The sequence below is a fragment of the Parambassis ranga genome, chromosome 21 (assembly GCF_900634625.1).
Source record: "Parambassis ranga chromosome 21, fParRan2.1, whole genome shotgun sequence".
Taxonomy (NCBI): Eukaryota; Metazoa; Chordata; class Actinopteri; family Ambassidae; genus Parambassis; species Parambassis ranga.
The window spans coordinates 11,908,561-11,922,956 of record NC_041041.1 but is presented as its reverse complement, the minus strand read 5'-3'; the positions used below and the strand labels follow the sequence as shown (position 1 = coordinate 11,922,956).

The 14,396-nt window shown below is 39.2% G+C and overlaps 1 protein-coding gene across 1 annotated transcript; it reads left to right on the top strand.

Annotated features, from left to right (window-relative positions):
- Positions 1–2,640: 2,640 nt before the first annotated feature.
- Positions 2,641–14,179, top strand: hat1 (histone acetyltransferase 1). Its single transcript, XM_028394603.1, has 11 exons — positions 2,641–2,710; positions 3,454–3,525; positions 3,636–3,711; positions 5,243–5,363; positions 8,595–8,771; positions 8,899–9,020; positions 9,580–9,684; positions 10,070–10,176; positions 10,668–10,819; positions 11,369–11,485; positions 13,410–14,179. The coding sequence occupies exons 1-11, from the start codon at positions 2,704–2,706 to the stop codon at positions 13,578–13,580; spliced, it is 1,227 nt and encodes a 408-aa protein (XP_028250404.1). The 5' UTR covers positions 2,641–2,703; the 3' UTR covers positions 13,581–14,179.
- The last annotated feature ends 217 nt before the right edge of the window (positions 14,180–14,396 follow it).

Sequence of the window (14,396 nt, the reverse complement as noted above, 5' to 3'; positions counted from 1 at the left end):
GACAGCAGAGATCTGAGGGCTCTATATTTAGACAAGAATTGTCCTTTTCTGTCTGCAGAGCGCTGTGTCAGCTGAGAGAGAGAGAGAGACAGAGAGACACAGAGAGAGAGAGAGAGAGAGAGACAGAGAGAGACAGAGAGAGAGAGAGATACGGAGAGGGAGACGGAGAGAGAGATGCTCCGGACAGAGAAACCTGGTCAGCAGATGTGATACCGCGTTTCCTTTCTGCTCAGGTCAAATGAGGACAAACTGCACTACAGTGCTGAATGAGTGAAGTTATGTGGGGTAAGAAAAAAATTATCCCACAAAAAGATACTAATCCAAGCAAAATGTCCCTAATGATCAGTCATATTTCATATTTTCCTTTTTATTTTAAAGAATTAAAATATTACAACAAAGGGACATTTTCCAGTGGCTGAAACTTTTATATAAAAGACAATGCTTATCTTGTACCAGCTGTAGTCACCATTTACATTGATATCAACAAAATTGCCCCCCAAAAAATAAATAAGAATCCACAGGTTATATTATTTGGCCACCACCCCAGAATCCATCATCTATCCATTTTCTGAACCTGCTGGGTCACAGAGGGGCCTGGAGTCTATCCCAGATTTTATTGGGTGTGAGACAAGGAGCACTATGGACAGGGCACCAGTCCATTGCCCGGCCAACATAAAGAAACAAATTTACACTCACACCTAGCTCTCAATAGCAAACATGTCTTTGTAAGAGCATGCCTCAAAGACGGTCATGATGTCAGCTGTGATGTTGGCTGTGGACATTTTTTAAGTGCAATACCTCCTTAGCATCAGTCATGCAAAGAAAAACCAAATCCCTCATGCATCCTTCACCCAATGCAAAGGGAGCATGGGGGCGTGGGTAGCTACATCAGGACTGGACGCCAATCTACATGGCACTCCTTCTGCAATCAGCATACATACAGCAATCAGTGTCAGCATATCTGATATCTGCAAAACTCCAATATTGTAAGATATGTCTCTATGCAACAGAAATAATAATGGCCTGTTAATAACGAACCCAAACACTAATGCCCTATCAGAGCTTTGTCATCTTGGTATTTTGTATACTTTTGTGTTCAACATAAATGATGTTGTTGTTTATAATTTTTCTACTGTTGCTGTAATCCATGTGTGAGAGAACAATGGTGGAAACAGAGTTCATTTAGAGTTGATACATCAGACATTTCTGGAAATCCATACTCATTGAGACTGCAAGTTTCTGCGTGCAACAACAAAATGTACTTCAGATCAGTTCAGTTATCAATGCAAGCACAGAGAGGCTACATAATATTTTCACATTTTGTAAGTAAAATGTCAATCTTGTTACCAGTGTGTGCTAAAGACTGATAAAATGTCTTATTTAAAGATTGCTCTAGCAATTGCCCTTGCTTACTTACATGAACCATTCCAGTCCTGTACTCAAATCTATTCAGACACAACTGTTACATTAGAGAGAAAATGTCTACCAGAGGATTGACTGTTTCAAAACTGTTTAACACTACAATGTAGTACTTCCTCCCTCCATTGTGGGATCTTCAAAAACAAGTCTGAATGACAGTAGTTTGAAGTTCAGAGATCAAGCAGCATGTATTGCCTCCACGCAGACACAATTTGTTGCCTAAGGATTGTAAAAGGTATTGGCATTGTTTGGGATAGGGATAATCTAGTGCCGATAGTGTAACAGAGGTAAAATTATAGTGGCTTAAACATGACAGGGCAGGTCATTCATTGGTGCACCTGGAGAACAGAAGAGTGGAGGCTGGGATGATAGCACAGCATTACCTGGGCTCAGAGGGATGTACACAATTGCACCTTCCCTCAGAGAGTGGATTTCTGTTTATTATAGAGATATCACTGCTCTACCTCTTTCTGTATTCTCAGCAAAATTGAGCTTTATCTGGGTGGTGATATTCTACTGCATTAAGCAAGCAACATAAAATGAAGAATAACAGTGTGGCAGCTTTAATACACTCCACGTCAGCTGATTTTGTGTTTATATCTCCAAATCAGAATATCAGAATCAGAATAATTCTACTAAAGAGTTGAGATGATTTAATTTTAACTTTAGAAATATGGCATTTATTTAAATGAATAATAATATTATAATATATGTATATATATATATCTATAAAATAATATCAAGTTTAGGTTTTCTAATTATTATTTGTACATTTTAAAGATTAGTAACACAATTGCTTACAATGTGTACTTAACCTGTATGTCAGTACTAAGTCCTGCAATGATAGTCAGTCTTAATTTTTTTCAGTATGATTTTCTGAAATCCAAAATTATTGTAAATCCGGTTTAATAATATATGAATATTTCTAATATATCATACTTCATCATTTTAACAATTACTTACAGCTAGAAATGTAACTAATTCCTTCGGGATTAATAAAGTTTTATCTTATCTTATAATTAATCACAAAGATTTAAAGAAAACAATAGTTTATAAATAATATAATAGACATAGGCTAAATATTTAATGGTATTAAGTTCTAAAATTAAAACAGCTCTTTTGCGGTCAAAGTTTTGTAAATTGGCCGTTTTAACATGTTTTGTGTGGAACCATTAAAAAAGCAAACTGCATCCTGTTTTAACGGAAATACGTACACCCGGAAGTACTTCTGATTCCGCGGGTCTTTTGGGACGACGCAGCTCAGCACAACAACAGTGTGCAGAAATGGCGGGTAAGAAGCTAAACTTTTCTGTTTCACCGTACTTCTTTCTTTTTTGGTGCACGGTCGCCGATAAGCGGACACACGTCGTGTTAAAACCCCGCCGAGGAAGCAAACAGGCGTGTGATATTCCCAAAATATAGCAAATTAAGCTAGCTCAGATTACATTCAGGCAGCCATTGGCTTGTTTGCTAACGGTAGCGTCATGCTACCGAGCTACCTTGCCATGCAGTATGCTTGTTTGTTGATGTATCTCTTGGACCTGAAGTTAATTATACGGATGCACATGTAGCTTAGTCGAGGCTATTTGGAAGGCTTTCGACGTTTCTCTCATACTACGTTGCTAACTGTGTTAACAGCAGCCCTGATCTGTCCCCTCTTCACAGAAACACCTGCTTGTACCGTGTATTTTGAACACTTTTAGTCACCCATGCTGACTGCTATTTTCTATCGATAGATTCAACGTGTGTTTTAAACGATGGCCGCACAGACTTTCAGAACAAAGTAAAACGTATTGTGTGTTTACATCTAATTCAAGCCGTCCACGTTCACGGAACTTTTTGTGTTGCACCGTGGAGAGTACAGACAAGCTTTATCTGACGCTAAAGGGGTTCAGAGAGCTGCGTTTGTTGTATTTCGTTCAAGCATCAGACAGGATTTGAATGTCTACTAGCAAATCCATTTCTAGTGTTATTTGGTTTACACTGCTGAAAGTGTGTGAATAGAATCAACTAAGCAATTGTATGTTTCCTCAGGAGTAAACACCATGGAAAAGAAACTGGCTGAGTACAAGTGCGACACCAATGAAGCTGTATGCTTGAAGCTGGGTAGGTTGATGTAAAATATCCCATAAATTAATCTGACTGCTGTGTATGTATAAAGATGGCATATTGTGGTTCTTTCCTCTAACCGAATCAGTCTTCTTTTTCACTCCTAGTTCGCTTTCCAGAGGATGTCGATGATGATGGCACCACATTCCACCCAGAGTACAGTCACCAGATTTTTGGAGATGAGTGAGTATTTTGGGCCATTTTGGCAGCAAAGTACGACTTTTACATTACATTTCTGTATAACTTTAGTTGTGCTTGCTTGTAAGGTTAACTTGCATTGTTGTTTTGAGCCTGAGGAAATTGTAGCATAAAGTGTGTTTATAAAGGAGAGAGAGCGACATAAATTGTGTGTCTGAATAGAATACACAGTTTAGGATTCTGCAAATTGAGGCAGAGAGATTAAAGGATAATCCATGTTCAATTTAATTTGCCATAATTCCCATAAATATGACTATTATGGCTCTATGGGTTGTCCATACTGTGTGCTTCACAGGTCTTCCATAGTATAGATTTAAGCAAATGTTGTGCAAAATAATTTCTAAGAGTTTGAGTGGCATAAGCCTCATGTAGCCTTCCAAAATAAATATTGTTTTACTGGATTCATTTCAAACACTTGTCTCACACTCAACCAGACAGTACACACAAATAAAGCCTCCTGGAGCAAATTATATTTGACATTTGGGAGAGTCTAGGTGCACAATAGTCACTCAGTCACAAGGCCTGACAACCATTTATGCTCATATTCAGACCTATGGGCATTTTTGATTTGAAAATAAACCTAACCACTAGGAGGAAACCAGAGCACTCAGAGAAAACCTGCACAGGGAGAACATGGAAAGTCCACACAGAAAGACTTCAGCCAGCCTCTTGAACCCAGAACCTCCTGCTGTGACTCCACAGTTACACACAAGTTGGTTGCTACCAACGACCCAACAGTATAGGGTAGTTGCTGGTTTGTAACCATGCTAAACACAAAGATACAATATGTTCTGGTCAGATAACCTCTTTTTTTGTCATGTTTAATGCACTTTGCTTTTTGTAGCTTGCAGTAAATGATGTCCAAACTGGTTGATTCTGTTTACGTTTTTGCAGAAGCTCTGCATCAATAGAAAATGTGACAGATGATTCCAGCACTAGTGCAAAATTCTTTCTCATGGAGATCTCACAGCTAGTCACATTTACAGAGAAAAGATAACATGTGAACGTGAGCAGTAATTGGTTTTGCATGTTATTGTATTCCCACAAAAACTTTTATGACTGTAATTTGAAACACAAAAGAGGCATTGAACCTGGGCAGGACCACATTATCGACAGTGACACCTGCGTATGCGTGTGTAGACTTATGTCATTATGCCCTAAATTGCATTTCCAAATTCGTCAAAACTGGGATTGGTTATTTTTGCACTTGCTGCAATCAGCTCAAAGGGAACGCTGTAATTGGGGCATTAATTATTTCAGCAAGCGTAATTGCTGGTAAACCTTAATCACACAGTTGCATAATGATGAATCAGTTTTGTCATAAACTGCTAATGATATAGCTATGAAGGAAAGAGTAGAACACACTAAAATAACTGACCCACAGTAAACATATTTTTCACAGTTTTCATGGAGGAAAAATATGCACCTTTTGGGTATAAGTCATTGCTCTAGTTTAAAATATTGTATTTTGCTTTGATTTGTTTTTTTAATCATGTTGATCATTTCCTTTCTGCAGCGAGGTTGCATTTGGATACAAAGGTCTTCAGGTCCAGCTCTTCTACACAGCTGGAAACCTGAGCACCCTCTTCAAAGTGAAATTTTCCTCAAGAGTCACTGAGACATTTGATTGTGTGGAGGTAAGACATCCTATGCACTGTAACTCTAATGGTTAATAGATACCTGTCCTTTTATTTTCTATGTATTATATTCATTGTAACTGGACACAGAGACAGAATAAACATATCTGTTAAACATGTATAAACATTACCTATTATTAATGGTGACAGTAAAATAGAATAGAATAGAATATACTTTATTAGTACATTGCTGCAATGTATTTTTTTATTTCCAAAACAAAATTGTTATTTAATACTAGAATATTTGTGAATGGATTTTGCAGTTTGTCTAATTATAAGACTCTTACTTGCCTGAATGTTGCTTTAGTGTGAGGATATTTTGCTCAAGGAGTCAGTTGACCAAACTAGAATTAAAAAGGGAAAGTTTTTTTTTCAGATGGTAGATAACAGAAAATCTCTCTCTGTAATATCTACACTATGTCTCTCTGACTCTGTAACACAGCAGATATAAGACAATTTTAAGTGACATGTGTTTTTTGTAAATTTTTAGCCCTTCATTGGGGTTGTGTTCTTCTTAAAAGCACAGAAAGTGTGTGCTTATTGGTCGAGCACTTGTCAACAAATAGTAAAACATTATCTGTGGAAACAACAGTTCTTACTGTTAATGTTAGTAAATGTAACTCTGCAGAGGAGTGTTGACATTTAAGCGTGCCGTATGGCAAACTGGCTATTACGTCACTTCTGTGCTTCTACTGCCATTGCAGATACAAACAGAAAAAGCCCCGGTGATATCTTCCCAGTGGATAGTTACCCACAGGGAGTCGCCAGAACAGTTAGGTCCGAAAGCCCCTATTATTTCAGTAAGAGATCTCCTGTTTTGTTTGACTAAATCACCCACCATGGTTCCCCATGCTAGTACACTAATCCTACTCCTCCCCGTCGGAAGAGAATGGGTTGTAAATGGTTTTTTATGTGGGGTCTAACATGAGGCATTGATTTTTCAAGATTTCTGTGATTGAATCAGCAGGGGGAGTAATGTGACTCTGTTGGGTATCATATATGTACATGTGTTTCCAGGACCGAAGTATTGCTCAAGTTATTGACAGTCAACATCTTAGATGCTGAATAACTTCTCTGGTTTCTGAAGTTTTATAAAGGAGACACTCATTTTATGTAATATTGATTCCATCCATGATTTTTTTTTTTTAGAGATGTACAGTACTTAGTATGTAAAAACTTCCTGCTTTTTTTAATTACCAGATGCAGTTATTTACATATCAACAGGCAGTTTGGACAAAAGCAGACAGTAAAGTGAAATGAAATTCTTGCCCTTTTTCTTTCTACTCTTACACTTCACAAAGGGCCAGTGACAGCTTTGAATATTTTCTAAAGCTGCCAATGCAGAAAACATGCAAAAACGACTACCAGAATTAGCAAGGGCCCCTACAGATGTCAAATGATTTAACTCTGGGACATCTGTCCTGTCTGAACAGCAGGGAGCTCCCCTACTTTACAATGTGGTCTTCAACTGTTGGTAGTGGGGATACTGGTTTAACTCATCAGGATTTGGTTTCCTTGGATGCACTCAAATTATAAATAACCCTATACAAGCATGATGGCTTCTTTCATCTCTGGCAACTGCCACACAGATTTTTTTCAACGTAAAGAGAGCCATTACACTTTTTGGGAACATAGTTTTGAAGCTGATATTCTAACTGAAATGTGATGGCAGTGTGTGCCACTACTTAGTGTTCAGTGTTGACCCCCGAGTGTTCACCTTGTTAAGGGTTTGAGTGCAGCTGGTGTAGAGGCAGAGAGTGAGGGGAGCAGCAGAGTTCAGGCAGCATCTGAAGAGTGTTTGTCTCTGAGTGTGAGCGGACGGTGCGATGGTGCAGCTGGTGAGAGAAGAGAGTGAGAGAGACGAGGGGAGGCAGAGATGGAGTTGATGCAGCTGCCACGTTCATACAAGAGTCTGATCAAAACTCACCTTCTCCCCCTTTAAAATCAGCCAAAAACACCATACAGCTGGACACTGATTTTGTGCCAGACCTTTTGTCCACATGGGCTGGAAACCGCAATAATTTGTTGAATACCTGTATTAGAACTATGAAATCATTTATGTTAGATTTATAATACATGCGGCTACTTTAAAAGTTATAAATTATAATTATAAACTGAAAAATGGCTGTAATTTGTCAGCCTAGTCTGGTCTTTAGAGCAGATTAAAGAGATGAAATAATACCAACACAACAAATTAGATAGTTTGTAGTCCCTTTGTGCTTATTGTTAGAAATCAAAGACATTAACAAACTGTTCTAAAGGAACATTGTTAAGTTATATTCATGCCAAACTAAGGCATCTATTCTGGAAGGCTGTGCAATTTAGTGTCTAGTATGTCGGAGAGTGCCAGGCACAAAGGAACTTGTTTGTCCATGGCCTTTTAAGTGTGGTCCTTGTTCCCTAGAAATGTGGCTGAACAATTACAATGGTTAAGAGGCATTCAGCTGCAGGTGCATTACTTCCAGTTAGATATTAGCTGATGTCTGAAAGGGAGGAATTAGCAGTATGTTGTATTAGCCTTTTGTAGTGCATTTTGCTCAGACCGTCTTCATTTCCCAGTTTTCAATGCTGAGCAGCAAGGGTCTCTGTGCCGGAATAATGCCCATCACGCATGTAAATGGTGTGAAAGGGCTGCTTAGCAAAGTGTTCTCATGTCAATCCTTGTGGAAATGGATACAATGCAAACATTACAGCTGAACTAACCACACGTTGCACTGAGTAAAAAGTCCAAGGGTAGGGCCCCTTTGTCTCTGAGGCTCTTTGAAAACGCAGGGGCAAATTCATTTGATTGGGTTCACTTGGCAGGATTAGAGGAGAGGCCTCTATTATGGATGCCCAAAGGTTTGTTAAGTTGAGATCAATTCATAAGATTTTATTTCCCAGTGAGAAGCAGAAATGCGTTTTATTGTGGTAACTTCATCACATATTCATGGTTTAACATAAGTAGTAAATGTACTGATTTAAGTGGCCTTTTCACTGGATGAGGAGGGGGGAGGGTGGTCTCTGCTCAGCTGACAGTTTTAATTGCCTAATGGTTTTCTTTGCATTTGTACCAAGCATTTTTTATTTAAAGTTTAAATTAAGAACAACAAAATGTGCACAAACATATTTAATGTATATAAAAATGCTTCTGCAGATATGAAAAGTATATATATATGTATAAAAAAGTCATCTGTCAAACATGTAACCTGTTTATTGATTTACAAAACTGGTTCTCATTGTGTTATCCAGCCCGATGATGTTGAAAGCAAGATCAGGGAAATCATTCCTGCTGGATTCACCTGCAACACTGATGACTTTGTCTCACTGCTGGAGAAGGAGGCCAATTTCAAGCCCTTTGGCACCCTCCTTCACACGTACACAGTCCACAATGAGGAGGCAGGAGAGCTCACATACCAGATTCACAAGGTTTGTAACTTCACTGTTGCACTACAAAGAAACCCACAAAGCATTTGTATGTTTTAACATGAGATGTAACCTTCTTTTGGCCTTACAGCACAATCTAAAGTGTTTGTTTTTTGCTTCATACATACAGGCTGATATTACCTGTCCAGGATTCCAAGAGTACCATGAGCGCCTGCAGACCTTCCTCATGTGGTTCATAGAGACTGCCAGTTTCATCGATGCAGACGATGATCGTTGGGACTTCTTTCTTGTGTGAGTGCCCTCCTTAATTGACATCAACCCCCCGAGTCCTACTAAAGCCTTTATTGTGTCATTGAAAAACAAAGCCCTCCTTTGAGGCGCTTGTGACCAATTACCAGGCCAGTTTGATTATATTTCCCCTGTAGGAGAATTGTTCATCAGGCAAGAGCTTCCTTTGTGGCAAAAGCCCTTTTCAGATTTTTCAGGGGCAAGAGCTGAATTGAATACTGTTGTCTTTTGAAACACTGAACAATGTCTTAACAGTAAAAAGAGCCTCTGCCAGTGTTTTCTTTACCCTGGCACCTATTAATAGTGACAATGGGGAAAATGGACTGAAGTGATTTTGAGGAGCTCAGTCCCTCCTCCAAGCCCTTCTCTCCCTCTAAGTTGCAGTACTCCAATTAAGTGCATAATGTATTCAGGTTGTAGCAGGTGTACCAATCGGGGCCTGGCTGCTCTAACATGCTGATGTCGGGGGTTAGGGGTGGGCATGAGAACAGAGAGGCTAAAATGGACACTGCATGGGAGTGTGCCTGTAATTGACCTGTTTGCCTTTGTGTTTTATCTGCAGATTTGAAAAGTACAATAAAGATGGGGAGACTCTCTACGCAACTGTTGGCTACATGACAGTTTATAATTACTACGTGTACCCAGACAAAACCCGACCACGTGTAAGGTAATTGCTGGGGCAGCACGTGCCTTCCCATTCTTTTGTATGAAAAAGGAGTGGAAAATTATACATTTCTTTATCCTCTTCCCAAAGAGCCCAAATTACTGGCTTATATAGCCAACCATTCAACCAGATTTTGTTTCAGTACCAAACCAGGGTGATTTGTATCTGAAAACAACTTTATGGATAAGCTTTTGATGTGATTTGATTTGTTTCATTGATGGATCGGGGTAACAATCTATTATTTCCTGCTTTCAATCACAGAGTTTCTATTCCCTTTGAGGAAAAAAAACATCTCTAATGTCACACAAATGTCTTCTTTTGTGACTAATTTTGAACAAACCTGTCTCCTCTATGCTTTTGCTTGCATGTCTGACCTTTAACTAAACAGCCAAATGCTGATCCTGCCTCCGTTCCAAGGAGAGGGTCATGGAGCTCAGCTTCTGGAGGCAGTTCACAGATTTTATTGCAGTCTTCCCAAAGTGCAAGACATCACAGGTGAGCATGAGATTTTTTTTTAAATGGCATTGACTTTATTGAAGAAGGTTGGCTAAACATTTAATCTAAGATCCAGGCGTCACCCACGAACAGTCTAAATGATTTTTCTCTGCAGTTGGTGGATCCAGACGGTGAGTTAATTTGTAGGGCTGGCTTGTACAGCAGAATGTGCTCTATTGAAACTAGTTGGATAGAAATAGAAGCTTTGCATGGAGACAGAGGATGAATACTAAAGAGGCATCACAGCTTTTTCCTTTCAGAGTCAAAACCTTTTCAAGAAGGAATTTTTAAAATTAAGCAGTGAATAGGCAGAATGTTCCTATGAACTGTTCCTCTGACGTTCTGTCATAACTCTCCAGTGTTGTTTGTGGTGTATATAACTTTAGAAAGTGTTAAGTATTCTTTGTCTTTTTTTCCTTCCGTAAAATAACATCACACGACATCACTGTGGAAATGAGATCAAGAGTTTTAATTATGATGTCTGTTTCCAGCTGAAGACCCCTCTGAGAACTACGTGAAGCTGAGAGACTATGTGCTGGTGAAACTATGTCAAGGCCTGCCATCCTTCGCTACAGACAAGCTGCACCTCGGCTTCTCAGCTGACATGGTCAGAGAGGCACAAGAAAAGCTGAAAATTAACAAGGTGCTGTATCAGGATGCAGCTGTGAAAACATAAAATGAGTGATCTGTTTTGCTTTTGTCTGTAAAATGAATAGAGAAGATAGATTTTATTAGTTTTCTAACCAACAACTCCTCATTTAATTGAAAGCAGCCAACCACTGTTGTACACGTGTATATTGTCAGTAATGTGTGGGAGCTTTGCTGTTACTAGCTTTGTTGTCTTGTCCTCGCTCTCAGCAGCTCAGTCATGTGATGTGTCTTCCAGCTGTGCAGAGGCATACTGCATAAAGTCTTTTCTAATTTAATGTCACAACATTGTTCTAACTTGAACTTGTTTATCTCTATTTGGTATCCAGTTTATGTGGACTCCATTCTTAAAAACTACCATAATGTTACTACCTTGCCCATGACTCTACATTTAATGTGTACTCATCATAAACTGGGATCTGTACCCTAAAAAGTAGCAGATGCATTAGACTTCTAGCTATTGTTCTGAGCGGTGTAATCCTATTGAGGCATTGTGGTGTACAAAAACAATAATTGTGGGATTGTTGTGTGTTTTCCTTTACAGAAACATGCGAGGCGAGTGTACGAAATCCTGCGTCTCAGGGCAACAGACATGAGTGACGAAGAAAAAGCCAGAGATTACCGTTTGGAGGTGAAGAAGAGGCTCTTTGGACCATACAGGGTGAGGCTACATTTACCACAGCTTCAGAGTAATGTACTTTACATGCCAGTCTGGAGTGGATCAAAAACTTGCATTCAGAATGACATTGTGAAAGAGTTCTTTATGTATTGAAATAAACCTGGATGTCAGCTTGTCTCTGTTGCTGTCAAATAAGAATCTAGTATGCAGTGTTCCACCTTTTTTAGCATAACATTATAGTTTTTCAGCTTGGAAAGAAAAATGGCCCATGTACGGCTTACAGACCCGCATTGTCAGTGTTTATTATGTTACCTTTTAAAACAGCAGAAAAATTGATCTTCAGGCCTGTGAAAATTGATAGATTACTGGTGCTGTATTGTTACAGACACAATAGGGCTCACCAGGCGTCTGTGGTTTTGCTGCTGCTGGAGCTTTTTTCTATTCAGGCTCATGTCATTAGTCAGGATTTGCATTTCTTTGGGAGAAATAATTTTCATGAAACTGTGTTTAAAGCACTTTGTCAAAAGCTGCTCGTATTCACTGTTCAGTTCTCTTCTGTTCAAAAAGCAGCACAGTTTTATCAAAAGGGTTTTTGATGTTTTCCGTGTTTTTCAGGCCGACTTTCTTTTGAGTTGTACAGATTTCGTGCAACAGACTCAAGCCTGCTGAACAGAATATCGTCTCCGAGTCTGTGTTTCAGGATTGACAGTGGGAAACGCTGAGTAGATCTGTGCACCAAAGTAACTCCCCTACATCCTGTTTGCTTGTGACATTTTATGTTTGAGCAGCTCGCTGAGACTTTGCATACCATCCATTAGAGAATTTGCTGTCAGCAGGGTAACCACATGTCTCAAGAAAAGGCAGAATCTTGACATAGAAAAGACCTATGTGATGAAGTGGGAAGGAGGAATTCCTTGGGAGAGTGGCAACGAAAAGATCTGGTGGCCAGATGCAGAGAGATTTTTTTTTTCCTTCCCCGAGGAGATTCAGCATGTAGTTAGCTGAATGGCAGGGGCCGCTTCTCTGTGAATGTGAGGGGGATTATACATTTCTTACCCTTATTCCCCAGTGACCCTGTCTGCATGTACATGAGACTGCACAAGACAAAGTGATTCTGTACTTTGTCTGAAATTGTCCACATCACTGATGTATAAGCATATTCGTCCGGACTGTTGGACCTAGTGTTGTTTACTAATTCTCTGGTAACAAGTTGTAGATGATGGTTAGATGCAGAGTTCATGGCCAAGATTACATTTACAAAAAGGAGTTCTAATATTTGCTACCTCCACCCTCAGAGAGAACTGTGTGGACAGTCTTGTTAAAAGTTGACTCCACTGTTTGCCTTAGTGTAAAGTATCACCATTATTCACATTTCTCTGTAAACCTTTGTTAAGGGTTCAGGTTTCTGTCAAGAGTTTCAGATACTGTTTAATGGGTTATTATAATGTAAGTCACATTTTTTATTTGAAGAGAGCCTTGCAAGGTATTATAAAGGCTTCAATTTATTTTGCAGACATCTTTATTTTCTTGCTAGTAATACATGAGTGTGCACAGGAGGCCTTTTCAGTCTTTTTTTGTGGATTTCAGAGGTGGGGGACTTGTTGTTCTTTCACGGATACAACAAGGAAAAACATATTAAATTGTATTCTGTGTGGTACTGAAAATTCTTATATGTGGTTTGTTTGACGCTGCGGGGACCCTTTTACTGTGTTTTATTGTGCAGATTACAAAACTGAAATAAATGTGCAACATAACCAGACCTTATAACACAACAGATGGTGAAACAGCCGAAATGTATGACAAGTATCTCCGAAGAAGCCAATTAAATAAAAGGCATAATGAGAGACAAAATATGGATATGATGCCTACATCTGAAGGATACATGCACATTATTTAACATTTTCATAATTTTCTGTGGAAGAAAAAATCAAACTCATATATCTCTTGTGTGTGCTTTGTTATGCAGAAGAACCAGAGAGAGTTGGCAAAAATGAGGAAGTGCCTACGGCCAGAGGAACTGGTGTCCCACATGGGTCAGATGGACACTCAGACACAGCATGAGGAGCTGGAGAAGAGTTATCAGGTTGTTGTGGAAGACTACAGGAGAATCATTGAGAGGCTAGCATCGCAGGCCTGATCTGACTGTGAGGTACTGCTGACCTGGAGCCCACCCACTCAGCATACAGGTGCTCTGTCCTATCTGTACAAAGGCCACATCACTAAAGACTTTTGCTGCAGCCAAGACAATACTCTCTTGATGTAACAAAATTAATGTATTAACTGAAGAGTGTTGCAGATGAACAGTAGCTGGCGGTAAGCTACAGTAGAAAAGGTCTGTCTTATGCTGATATTAATACATGAGATAGATGAGAGGCATAGTGCAGCTGGGGGGGGGGGGGGGGGTGAGACTTCCTATTTGTTTCTTGTGTTAAATCACAGTGTGTGAGATTTAAATGAAATATTTCACAGCTGATCAGAGGTCCACTGTCCTGCAGGGAAATCCTGCTTCTTCTCCATCAGACTTTTTTTGAAGCTCTTGTATCAACAGTTCCCAGTGTGTGATTTGAAGCACTTCATACTAAAAATTAAAAAAAAAGGATTTTGTATATTGCTCAAATGGTGTGATATTTATTAAGAAGAAAAGAATCAGTTTAGAAGTATTCAAAAATACAGATGTGTTACTTAAGCAAGATAATGAAAATTTTTCAAAATAAAAAAAAATCATTAAATACTGAAGCATGTCCACTTTTGACCTTGAAAGATGGCGGCCACCTGCTCTCTGCATTCAGTGGAAAGTACATAGTAGTGATCTCTTAGCTTGTTGCTAATAGTGACACAGTGACGAGAAAAAAAGCCGAGCCAGAGGTAAGTAATCATTCAAGACACACGCATACATAACCACAATGAAATCTGAAGGACTACCCTTAGTTCTGAGGTTTGTATCTGTCATGCT

Coding starts and splice junctions, on each gene's coding strand:
- hat1 (XM_028394603.1), top strand. Junction 5,364..8,594: donor AGACATTTGATTGTGTGGAG/GTAAGACATCCT, acceptor TGTGTTATCCAG/CCCGATGATGTTGAAAGCAA. Junction 10,820..11,368: donor AAAAGCTGAAAATTAACAAG/GTGCTGTATCAG, acceptor TTTCCTTTACAG/AAACATGCGAGGCGAGTGTA.